The 13033-nt window shown below is 48.4% G+C and overlaps 1 protein-coding gene across 13 annotated transcripts in view; it reads right to left on the bottom strand.

Moving 5' to 3' along the window:
* Nucleotides 1–8024: 8024 nt before the first annotated feature.
* Nucleotides 8025–13033, bottom strand: part of Pcbp3 (poly(rC) binding protein 3) — a 202442-nt gene continuing 197433 nt past the window's right edge. For 12 of the 13 annotated variants that reach the window (XM_059282461.1, XM_059282472.1, XM_059282460.1 and 9 more), the window contains 2 exons: nt 9342–9511; nt 8025–8686 (listed from right to left, as the gene is read on the bottom strand). In XM_059282461.1, coding sequence (XP_059138444.1) covers nt 8650–8686; nt 9342–9511 — 207 coding nt within the window. In that variant the 3' untranslated portion in view covers nt 8025–8649. Of the gene's footprint in view, nt 8687–9341; nt 9512–13033 lie in introns of those variants that run through there. The other variant, XM_059282473.1, reaches the window with a different exon arrangement.

The raw sequence follows: 13033 nt of genomic DNA, 5'->3' as shown, positions 1-13033 counted from the left end.
ATGGAGGGCAGAGACAGAGAGAGATGGAGGGCAGAGACAGAGAGAGAGATGGAGGGCAGAGACAGAGAGAGAGATGGAGGGCAGAGACCGAGAGAGAGATGGAGGGCAGAGACCGAGAGAGATGGAGGGCAGAGACAGAGAGAGAGAGAGAGAGAGAGAGATGGGAGGCAGAGACAGAGACACACAGACAGAGACACAGAGAGAGACACAGAGAGAGATGGAAAGCAGAGAGAGAGAGAGAGAGAGAGAGAGATGGGAGGCAGAGACAGAGATTATGGGGACACACCACATAGATGGGACACACACACACACACACACACACACACACATACACAGAGGTGGACACACACACACACACACACACAGGTGGAGACATAGGCATATATGGGGACAGACAGGGACAGAGAGAGGGACAGATTACTACTCTCACAACACGGAAACTGTGGTGCATGAGCAACGAGACAAATGTGTGAAGGGAAAACAAACAAAACTCTTTTAAAAAGTGAAAGAGAGGAGGGGTTGGGGCGGCTTCTCCTGGGTCCTAAAAGGGGAGGTACCAGCTGTGTATGGAGTGGGGAAGGGCAGTCGAGATCTGTTGCTGAGTCTGTACTGACACACGCATGGCTCCTGTCACCTTGTGACTGCTGTGCCATTGTCCTGTTGATGTCGCGTGTGTCTAGGGTTTGACGTGCAGCCTCTCTCTAACAGACGGATCCTGGCTAGAGCACAGGCCATCTTGATACCCCCCTTCCCTCACTCCTCCTCTCCTTGTCTGTGTTCTAACTTTAGAAATAGTGTGGGATGAACGACTGGAGCTGGTTCCTCAGTTCGTCCTCACGCAAACTTAGCTGAAATTCCTTCTAGTTCACAGTGCTTAACGCTAAGAAATCACTCATTTGCTGGTTAGGACATGATTCTGTGTTTTCAGGACTGGGAACATGTGTAGTACTTAACTCTAAGAAATCACTCATTTGCTGGTTAGGACATGATTACGTGTTTTCAGGACTGGGAAGGTGTTTTGCTTGTGGTGTTTCCAGATATTCAAAATATAATGTCCACCTTTGCTAGTCCCCTGTGGTTTCATTAAAATATTTTATTAGGAAAATTATTTCTAATATCAAGGAGAACTAAAAGAAGAGAAAGAGACACACAAAGCTGTAGGTGTACAATACAGCTTTGGTAAAGAAGGTTAAAGAAAAGAAAGGCTTTCGCTGAAAGGGGGCTCTGCATGGTGAAATAAAATATTGCCCAACAGGGTGTTGTTCTAGAACGAAAAAGAGAAATGAGGACAAACGTTATTAACATAGTAATAGAAATTCCATAAATGATACAATCTAAAGATGATATGTGTGTGGTTAAGTTCCCTATGGTTAAAGGTTGTTAAAACTTCCTTGTGAATCCTGACCTGACGGATCTCACCAGAGACTTCCCACAGGGAGTGTGGACGGGTCTCTTGCTAGGTTTATATTTACTCACAAGGCTGAAATTCTCCCTTGTCAGAAAGCTACTGACTCAGGCAGGGGAGGAAACGGTCTATTAGAATTGTTCCTGTTTCAGAAATTCCTGCTGAACTGTTGAAGTATTGTGAAATTCATTTTACTGGACAAGGTTTTAAATCCATCTGTAAAACTTGGCCTGTTGCACAGAATTTTCATTGTGCCTACAACCTGCAGGGCCTCCGGATTGGATGAATGTAAAAAATCAGTTGGCAAATTAGCTGAAGTTTCCTGTTTCCTTAGCCAAGGGCACTCTCATTAATTCTCCTAAATCTGAAATTCACTTCTCTTGAAAACATCAATTATCTTCGTAGGAAATGAGCACGGAGCATCCCATGAGAATGGACAAGGGCTGAATGAGCCTCTGCTAAAGGGAGATAATGTACATGATTGTAAAGAACTTACAAAAAATAGGAACTACAAACTCAAAATTGGTTCTGGAGTCCTTCCACAATGAGTGCCTGGTCAGCAGATGAGCCCTGGGGGGATGTGGAGCTCTGTCTCCACCACACAATCCCACGAGGAAAAGCTAAATGAATAAGAGTTGAAATGAGTGATTTCAACAACTGGAAAAGATAGGCTATAAAAAGGGAAAGGGGGACACAGGAAAGAAAAAGAACCTTCCACCTTCTTGACAATGTATCATTTTTCAAATGTTCCATATATTAAAAAGTTATAATAGAAAGTGAATTTTTCAAATGTCACGGGAAAAATAACTCTAGACATGACTGAGAACATCTGGGACTGCACTTAAATTCTGGTTTCTTAATCCAACATCCTGAGGCAGTAGTCCCAGTCCTGACTTACGGGTAGGGTAGGTATGCTCCCCGTTAATGGACTCAGCATCTGTTTAGAAAGTTCTGGAAACCAAACTAGTGAGGAGCCTTTTGTTTAATTTCTGCTTCTGTCTTCAGCAACTCATGCACATTGCTGAGCTGGAAACTTCTGCAGTAGCATGTGGTGTGGACATCTTTCCCCAGCTCGCTGTAGAGATAGGATGTCTTTCCCCAGGTCGGTCTGTCTGTCTTGTCTGTCTTTCTGTCTGTCTTTCTGTCTCTCTCTCTCTCTCTCTCTCTCTCTCTCTCTCTCTCTCTCTCTCTCTCTCTCTCTGTGTGTGTGTGTGTGTGTGTGTGTGTGTGTGTGTGTGTGTGTGTAGGGCAGGAAGTACAAGAGACGGGCCTTGAGGTTGCTCAGAGCACAGCCCAGGGCCAGTGATGCCCACATGTGAGGCAGATACCTTCTTGATGTGAGGAAAACTGGGAGCTGCTGGCCGTGCCCTTGGATTGACCACTGCCCAGGGATTGCCTCAATCCCCAGGGGCTACCTTGTGGATGAGAGGACCGAGCAGACACCATGACAGGCTGTCAGTCTTCTCTCAGAGATCAGGCCTCAATTTCAGTTTCCTGAGCCTGGACAGGCAGTTTCTGAGGAGGAGCCATGAACAAAGGACAATCAATCTCCAACAGCAAGAATGAGGAGGGCCCGGTATGTGCAGTCCAGGCCTGAGCCATAAACAGCTCAAGGTGATAACTAAATAAGGACAAACCATAGGATTTGTCCAGGCCTGCCTCCCTACCCATGCTCCCAAAAAACTGTAGCCCTGACCAGGCCCTGACCAGCCCTAGCCAATGAGAACATACTAATATGATTGCCACTTGCTTGAGCCAATCATATCTAAAATGACCTAATTGCTCTAGGACCTCCCCTCAGCTATGCTTAAAAGGAGCCCACACATCCCTCTTAGGGTCTTCACCATCTTGCCTTTGTGTGGGATGGCAGGCCCCAGCATGCTGGAACACTCTTGCTGATGGCAGACATGAGTGGTGATCTTTCGTGGGACTTCTCTGGGACCCTAACAGTGGATTCATTTTCATTTACTCTAATGAATTTAGTATAATTTCTCAATTTTATTATTTAAAATGTTTTATTATTTAAAGCAATTTTAATTTAAAAATCTTTTTATTACATATTTTTAAATATTTAAAAAATATTTTTATTATGTTCTTTTCCTCCCCTGAGTCCTAGGTCCTCCCCCTCCCTAGCCACCCAACTTTTAAGTTCTTTTCTCAAAAACAAAAACCCAATACAACAACAGAATCCCAAAAACCAAGAAAAGAAAACCATTCCCTGAAAGAAAAAGAAACAAAAAACCCACCAAACTATAACCAAACGAAAGCAAACAAACAAAAAACTGGATTCCAATATATGTTGGTTAACTACTCTTGTACATGATCATGGCTTGCCCTGGAGTTGTTGACATACCCAGTGTCACTCCATTGGAGAAAACTGATTTTCCCTCTCCCAGCAGGTATAAGTGACAGTTCAGTTGTCAACCTTTGCCCCCTAGTGACTAGGTTTTCATTTATTCATTTTTTTAAAATATAGCAAAACAAAATATAATAAAACAAAATATTATTATAAAACAAAATATCACTTCAGAGTTGGATGAGACAAACCAACAGAAGGAAAAGAGCCAAAGAGAAGGCACAAGAATCAGAGACCCACTCATTCAATCAATCAGGAATCCCATAAGAACACTAAACTGGAAGCCATCATATATACACACAGAGGGCCTGGTGCAGACTTGTGCAGGCCCTGTGCTTGCTACTTCAGTCTCTGAAAATTCATGAGTTTTCCTCATATTGATTTAGAGAAGAGGTTCTCAACCTGTGGGTCACAACCCTTCTAGGGGTTTGCACATCAGATATTCTACATACCTGATATTTACATTACAATTTACAATAGTAGCAAAATTACAGTTATGAAGTAGCAATGAAAATAATTTTATGGTTGAGGATCACCACAGCATGAGGAGTTGTATTAAAGGATTGCAGCATTAGGAAGGTTGAGAACCACTGCTCTAGATGGCCTTCTTTCCTTGGTGTTCTACATCCCCACAGACTCTTACACTCTTTCCAGCGTCTCTTCTGCAGGGGTCCCTGAGCTCTGAGGGGAGGGATTTGATGGAGAGATCCCATTTAGTGCTGAGTGTTCCAAAGTCTGTAATTACAAAGTGTGTAATGTGTGGTTGTGGGTCTCCATATTTGTCCCCATCTGCTAGGGGAGGAAGCTTCTCTGATGATGGCTGAGCAAGGCGCTGATCTATGAGTACAACAGAATATCATTAGGAGTCATTTTATTACTAATTTTCTCCCCCTTTTTTAATTAAAATTTTTTTTTTCATTTTACACACCAACCCCAATTCCCTCTTCTTCTCTTGCCCCCTACCTCCCCAACTCCTCAGAGGAGTAGGGCCTCCCTTGGGTAGTCAACAAAGTCTGGCATATCAAGCTGAGGCAGGGCCTAGCCCCTCCCCCCTACATCAAGGCTGAGCAAGGTATCTCACCATAGGGAATGGGCTCCAAAAAGCCAGTTCGTGCACCTGGGATAAGCCCTGGTCTCACTGCCAGGGGCCCCACAAACAGATCAAGCCACACAACTGTCACCCACATTCAGAGGGCCTAGTTCAGTCCCATGCAGGTTCCCCAGCTTTCAGTCCAGAGTCATGAGCTCCCACTATCTTGGGTCAGCTGTCTTTGTGGTTTTCCCCATCATGATCTTGACCTCCCCCTCACATCTTGCTCATATGATCCCTCCTCCCTTTCTTCAATTGATTTCCAGAAGCTTAGGCCAGTGCTTGGCTGTAGACAGCTGAATCATACTCAAGAGGTTCTTACAGACATAAGCAGAGGTGCCATCTCCAATCACAGATGTTCAAGACATGATCAAACAAGGTTGACTTTCTCAGCAAGTGGGCAGAATGTTTGTTCCGGCAGACGGGTGGTACAGAAGCCCACCACAGAACTTTCACAATCTCAAAGTGTCAGGGTCAGGTGATGACAGATACATAATGCAGTGTGCTCAGCTCAGTAAGGGGATCTCATCTATGAGCAGCTAAAGTTTTACCAAGGGCCTCTGGGTAAGTGGGAATCTTGAGGGAGAGTCCAAACTGAATGATACTGTCATGTCCAAATTCATGGGACACAGCTGAAGTAGTGCCTAGAAATCCACAGTCTCAACAAGTCAGGTGAGGACTGCATCCCAGAAGTCAAGTGACGGAAGTAAGGGCAGTGAAGTGGAGCACACGGACAAATGAGAGAAACTACTGGAAAAAGTAGCGGAGAATAAGTACTCTTAAGAGCAAAACCAGAAGGTGACACTTGGAAAAGATTCACAGGATATGTTCATTTTGACAATACAGAAAGGGGGGGGGAGGGAAGGTTTAGCTAAAGAGGCTGAAAAGAGAAATAACTACAGACAAAAAAAAAAAAAAGAAAAAAGAAAAAAAGAGAAATTGCCAAAATTGGCACCTCTGGGAACCTTAAGTGCAGGAAGCTTCACAATGTGACAAAGAGCATGTGCTCATGAGATGGGAATCTATTTATTTATCTATTTATTTATGACACAGCAACACAGCCTTTGAGCAACTCAACAGATCATGTTCTTAATACTTTTGCTTATGAAAACTTGTTCCTGTCAAAATAGCTTTGCTTGCAATTTATTATTTTTTATAACATTGTGCATTCTAGGATCGGGTGTGGATTGCTTGTCTTTATGACAGTGATACTAATTAATGGTCAGCTTGTGTACTGGCAAACCTGTCCACAGGGTCAACTGTGGTCATCGTTTGACCTGACTCTTGACCAAGTCAACTATGTACCGGGTACCAAGGACTGGGCCTGCAGCATGGTCCCCAGTCTCCCTCCCCTGGGAAGGTAACTCATGCTTGAAGTCAGTCAGTACTGGCAGAGGATGGTTTGAGGGCCCCTGGCAGGCTGCCTGGCTCTCATGTGTATCTCTAGTTCTGGGGCCAGACTGAGGAGGAGAAACCAACTGACCACTAGTCTTGGGGAGCTGCCTAATGTCCGGGTGACATGGGCAATTCCTCAACTACCCCAGGCCCTTTAGTAGAAACACTGAGAAACAGACGTACACATCCAGTAGATGCCACAGCTGCCAGAGCACTGCACTCCTCCGGGGCCTCCTGGCTCCAGCTCTCCATCCATCTTCACATCTGCCATAGAACAGACTCTATGCTCAGGCAGGGAGCGTGTCTCCTACCTGCTTATCCTCAAGGATGTTAGGTGGGGCTGAGATCCCATCCGCATGGTTACCTCTCACCTTCAGCATACATCGGATGCAGAACAAACCTGGTCCAGTGAATTCTGTGGGACTGTGCCCATGACCTGGATGGATGCCGGGATGTCTCCACAGGAAGTGACGTAAAATCAAGCTCCTGCCTCTGAGGCTTCACCATCCTCGCCTCCCTTGGCCAGAGAGGCGTGACTTGGATTTCTGTTTGTAGAGCAGGCCTGAGTCTACTACACCAAGCACATCTCCAGCCTGGCAGGTACCAGACTCTAAAGTTAGAGTTCTCAGAGGTGGAGCCAATATGTGTGGGAGATGGGGAGAGGATCAACAGCCACCATCTCCTGAAGAGCATTGCCATTGTCCCCAGATAATGAACAAGGAGTCAAGCAATTTCAGCCTAGGGCTGAGTGGAGCTCCCTTACTCCGGCCTACACACTGGGTAGTCTCCTACCCGACCCTTTTTCTGTAGGTACACACACAGCTGACTCATCACTGGCCCAGTGCCCATCACCTTTGGGGCATCCCTGGGGCCCATTTACCCTGCACTTTTTCTGTCGCTGTGCTGTTTGGGTTTTTCTTTTTAATCTTACTCACACAATGTTACTATTTTTTTATGGTGCTCATGGTTGACAGGCCATCTGCTGCCTCTAGGGGAAGGCTTGTGTCCTCCGAGTCCTTGTCCTCTCTCAGACCCTGTGTCTGGGTTCTGTGTGTGGGAGTGGATTGAATCTTAGCCCTACCTTGCTGGGCATGAAGAGTGGCCAGGGGTGCTAGGCTCAGCAGAGGGCAAGGAATGTTCCAGACAACTGAGTCAGGGATTCCTGGCTAACATACAGGGACCGGAGGCACACCTGGCTTTGTCAGCCTGGCAGACAGGAGGGAGCTCTTCCTGCCAGCATGGATGCTGCATACCCCAGTGTCCTGGAGCAGGTCACTGTACCCATCAATGAGGACAGGTTCCAGGGCAGATGGCATGTGCTGGGCAGTCGAATCTCAAGAAGAAACTGCAAAGTAATAGACGGCTACCACTTCTCTGGGCCTGAGCTGGTCCCTGCCAGGGCCTTCTTGCCAGAAACTCCAAGATCAGAGGTGGAGATAGGTACCAGGGTCCTTGGGGCCAGGCCAGGGGCTGCATGCCCTGGGCAATCTCCACCTCTACCCCGGCCCTCTGAGAAGGAAGGAATGGAGCTTCGGTTCTAACAGCAGCGGTGAAGAAGCAAGGTCCCTTGTATGGTGGAAGGTTGTGGGCATGGTGCCCTGGCAGGTCAGGCATAGGCAGTCTCCATCCTGGGCAGCTTTGCAGGTTGGAACCTGGCACTCTAGGACCTGGACCAGAGTAGAACCCACGATCTTCTGCCTCTCAGGCTGGGTACTGATGTGTCTTGTGGGTGGGTATGGGCACTGGGGATAGGGGAGCAGAGAGAAGCCAGAGCCATGTGGGAGGAACACGACATTTATTGAACTCTGATGGGTGCAGATGAACTTTCTGGTAAGTCCTTGTTCTTAGCCATCTTGGAAGACACATGGGGGCCACAAGTGCCCCCTCCCCGAGATATCCCAGTGAAGCAAGGGTCCCACCACACCCTCTGGCACTCCACCTTGCTCCTTAGATACCCCCCCAAGTCCCTCCTCTCCCAAATGCTCCCTGAAGGTTGCAAGAAAAGTACCTCTGATCCCTGCGTACAACCTAGGGTGGGAATGAGTCACTAGACATGTGAGAGAGGAGGGTCTCTGAGAACAAGGGACAGCAGGACACAGGAAGTGCTGTGAAAGCATCAAACCAACTTTTAAACAGATAGTCACATGGATACTGAGGAATAAATCTCTGAAACATCACATCTGGGAAGACGCTGGGCATAAAGTAAAGAGCTGCATGCCAATGCGTGGAGGCTACACTAATATGGAGCGCACAGGGCCTGAGTGGGCAGACACGCACTATCATCTGTACAGAAAACGCTCTATTCATATCTGCAAGGAAGGACAGGCAGTCTGTACAGTGTGCCAGCTGGTGAGGCTGCAGGCTGGAGCCATCCGATGTGTGGAATGGAGGATCTTGGGTAGGTTAGAGTGCACCCATCCCGGTGACCTCAGACGTCAGCCTGGAACACACAAAGGCACAAGGGACACATCATAGACTTATGAGATGGGTTGGAGACGGGACAGTAGGGGGAGGGCACCTCCCCATTTCCAGGTCATCATTCAGTGGCCATGAGCTGGAGGACCCACCACATAGCAGGTGGAGGCCACATCTATGGAGCTTTACCTGTCCCTGTGCCTGGCACTCAATCTTGCTGAGTTTAGGTCCTTCCAGGTTGGAGCACTGGGCCAGGGACTAAGCACCCAGCCTGTCTCGGGGTTGGAGGGACTCTAGACTTTTAAGCAGGGGCTTCATGGCTGTCGCAGAAGGAGTTCTGAGGGTTACTTATAGTGGATTTGGGGCAAGCGAGCTAGGTAGGCATTTCCCTGAGTCCTACCCCAGACTTATTACCAGTCTGCCAACACCCCATGCCTGAGGCGGATGGGCACAGCCTGATTACTGGCTGAGAGGAGGGAAAAAGGAAAACGGGGGGCCTCTCACCATAGCTTCCTAGCTCTTTGGTGGCGAATGGAGTGGCCCATGTCTCTGTGGAGGCTGACTCCAGCATGCCTCTCCCCACATGCCTGGACTTTTACTGTATCAGCAAGGATGTGGGGGGGCTGCAGGGCACAGCTATCGAGGACCTGTGCAGGGCCCAGATCATAAGAATCGCTCACCTAGCGTTGATGAGATATTGGGCAAGGCTGATGTTGGCTGGGGTCCCTGTGATGGTAATCTGACGCTCTGACGACCCTTCGGTGGCATTGGCGATTTTGATCTGAGCTCCAGACATCTGTCGGATTTCATTGATTTTGGTGCCCTGGCGTCCAATTATGCAGCCTATAAGCTAGAAGAAATGATGGAGGGATCTCTTAGAGAAGAGCCTAGGGTATCCCTTTCAAGGCATCTGTATGAGCCCTGTGGGGACACCCAATGAGATAGGTTCCAACTCTGCCTAGGAACTCAGTGCTGTGGGAGAAAAGGTCCCTGCAAAGTCCTGAGCCTGGTTCCTGGGGCAATGGGAGAGAGGGCCAGGCTCTGCCTGTTGGCAGTTTGATTGCCTTTACTTAGTGTCCCTCTGGAAAAAGTCCATACAAGACATGGCCACTACTTCACTGGCTTCCACTACTTGGTCAGAAGTGACCCCAAGAAGAATGATGCAGAGTGAGTGGGGAATCCCAGACCAGCTCTGGCCAAGACTAGCTCAGGACCTTCTGTGATACCTTCAAAGAGAGAACAGATCTCCAGGGAGAGTGAGCATCACAGACACTCAGGAGCACCTCAAGTTCATTGTTGCTGAAACCTATCTTTTGATGATCTCAGATGAAGGTGAGGACAAATCCGATGTTTGCTTGGTGAACTCTGTTTAATGGATGCAGAGACCTGTGGCCAAGATAGTCATCAGGAGTGAGGGCCATCTCTGAGGCAGCTCAGGGACAAGAGTGCTCTCCATCCTAGTGGTCAAGATCTTTCTCTGGCAACAATTGCAGTTGGGTACGTGTCAGGAGCCTTTGTCATGAGCTATTGCGGGCCAGGACACAAATACAGCTTGTAGCAATTGATAATTCAGATGTCCACCCACCAGAGGACTGATTCTCAGATGAGATACCCTGTCAGGCAAGGCTTGCAGGCCACTGACTCTGAATACTGTTGCTTCCAATCTGTAATTTCTTGTGCAATAACAGCTACGATGTCTCCCCATTACCATGTATTTTCATGAAATGTGTACATGTAATCTCATGATTGCATCTCAGTCTTATGGGCACACACATATCCGTGGATGGTCAGGAAGATGACTTTTCATTAGCTGTACAATTTTGATATATAGAAAATATTCTAGAATATGGTTCATAGCCAGATCTATTGTCCCATGTGGACTGTAGACCCTTAAAGCGTGCTTTGTTCCTTTGGCTCAGACTAACTGCACACATTTAGCTCATGCTTTACCTCAGAGCAAGTTCAAACTAGACTAAAGGCCTTTGAAAATAGATCAGAAGTTTAAAACTTTACAATTATGCACAAGGTCAGAGTTGCAGGTGTCCAACTAAGATTACTACACAGAGCACCTTAAGAAAAGTACACCAGTTCCTCACTTGCCAAGTCTGCTGATAAAGAGCTATGTCTCAGCGTTTGTGGCACTGCGCCCCCTCCCTCTGGTCCTGAGACTTTGAAACCCTGTGTTGCCATGGTAAATGGCTCTGTCCTTATTGTCTACCCTAGGAATGTGCTTTTGACCAATGAGAGGTAATGCTTGTAATTTTTTTCTATTGCTTCAAGTCTCCTAAAAAAGGAGAATTTCTAGGCTAGAGGAGGAGAAGAAGTTAGAAGGATTTAGAATTAGGACAAGGAAATTAGATGAAGAAAAGAATAAAGGGACATGCAGAGAAGAACGGTGTGAGCCGATTCATTCCTTCGCCCTCAGACCCCTAGGTTTCCCTCGCTTGGTGTAGCATCTTTTCTGGACCCTGAAGGGATCCTTGAGGCTGTTCCTCAAAGGACCCCATTAGGCATGTGCCTCTCAGTCTACCCTGTGCCATGGTAGGTGCAGCCTGGACCCCAGAAAAGACTGCAGAGGAGCCGATGTCCCTCAACTTCCATGACTGATTAAACAGAATCCCCATATCCACAGGCCAGCACTGTGTGCTCTGGAGTAAGGGATGTAATACTGGTCAGACAGGAACTGAGAGGCCGGGCTGCAGCCGGCCGTCACCACAGGTCAGCGGTTCTCTTGAACCTGGCTGACTGGGCAGCGGCCTGAGGACTAGAAACAAGCTGTTCTTATGCAGTAAGATGTCAGGCTGGGGCTGGACCTGAGCACTACAGGAGGAGGATCTGCTTCCAGACCTGTACAACGGGCAAGAGTGCACCTGTGTGGGGCTAGCTCTTAGCCCAGGGAGGCCTGAAGGGTATGTGTTCTGCTCACTGTTAAGGCAGTCTGTTGGTTGTCTGTATCGCTTACTGAGCTGTGACAATGAGTGTTTACGGACACAGAGTAAAACTGCTGCTCCTGAGAAGCCTGAGCTGTTCATCTCCCTATCGCTCTGGGCTCTGGCCATGGCCTGCTCCTGCTCCTGCTCCTGCTCCTGCTCCTCCTGTCTATGCAGTTGTTCCAAGGGTGCCTGCCCCTGTGGCAGGGAGGAGGGCTTCCTAACCTGCCCGCCTGTGCTCTCTCCCAGCTGGCAGAAAAGCTATGGGGCTCTTCTGTGACCAAGGCTAGGACAGACAAGGTAGCCCACAAGTAGGAGCATGCATCCCGTGCTGAGGGAGAATGTGTGGCCGTGTGTCTCTAAAGATGCCATTATCCAGGAGGGTGCGGAATGGAGGATGTGGCCGCCTTCTCTCTTCACATGCCCTGTCCCTGGCTGCTCCACGGTCAGCTCTCCTCTCTGGTGTCACACTCAGGTGTGGATGGCACTTGCCAACCTCACAGCACAGACTCCGCTAGGCCGCTGCCTACATTCCAACAGGCACTGGAGGAAGCTGACTGACCGTCCTAGCCCCAAATTGTCATCCCTTCCCTTCCCCGCCAGGACTCGTACTCTCTTTACACCTGGGGTGTGTTTCTTGGGGGGGGGGCTCATACCTCGAAATCCTGAGGTGTTCTGTGGCCTATGCCCTAAACCTCTCTCCTTCCTTCACACTTGGGGGGTCCAGAGTGGAAGTGAAGTTGGCTGGCCTGGATCCCAACACAGACGCTGGTGGGCACTGCTCTTAGAGATCCTGCTCACGAGACTCCCTCAGGCTGGCGGAGGAGAGGCCGATGGCTGGGAGCAGCTCAAGATGCTCCCCACTCGGCCTCACTGGGACCCCACTGACATGCAGCCCCAAGCTCATGCTGTCCCACCCATTTGTCTTCACACTGCAAATTTAAATAAAGCTATAGGCATGTGCTGACACTGTACAGGTCCTGTAGCTTAACAGCCATCAAATCCCACAGGCTCTGTGGCAACACTGACTGGTCTGCTCTCACTGCCTCGTGAGATGTCCTAGCTTTCCTTTCCCAGCAAGACTCCAGGCAAGTGGGCCACTTGCGAGGGAAAGGCCTGCGCTTTACAGGTGGGTGCTCGGAGCAAAGCATTGGGGTCTTAAGTGCCCCAACTGAATACCTTAGGGCAAGCTCTGCAGCAGTGGCCATTAGGAATGAACTCTGGACCTGAAAGGACAGCTACATCAACATCTAGTGCCTTTTTGCAAAGAGGAGAGGACACAGATGGACACTGGCCTGACTCAACTGTGACCAGGAGACAGACACAAAGGGGCAGATAATCATGTTTTGTTCCCAAGAACGTGGTAGGCATCAGGTGTGTGGACCATTAGCTCTGGGAGACTGCATCTTTGCCTAGAGCCTAGACCCTTCTATAAAAGTCTA

Source organism: Peromyscus eremicus, chromosome 16_21 (assembly GCF_949786415.1).
Source record: "Peromyscus eremicus chromosome 16_21, PerEre_H2_v1, whole genome shotgun sequence".
In the NCBI taxonomy this organism is placed as follows: Eukaryota; Metazoa; Chordata; class Mammalia; order Rodentia; family Cricetidae; genus Peromyscus; species Peromyscus eremicus.
The sequence above is the reverse complement of the archived record's forward strand: the minus strand, read 5'-3'. Positions and strand labels throughout refer to the sequence as shown.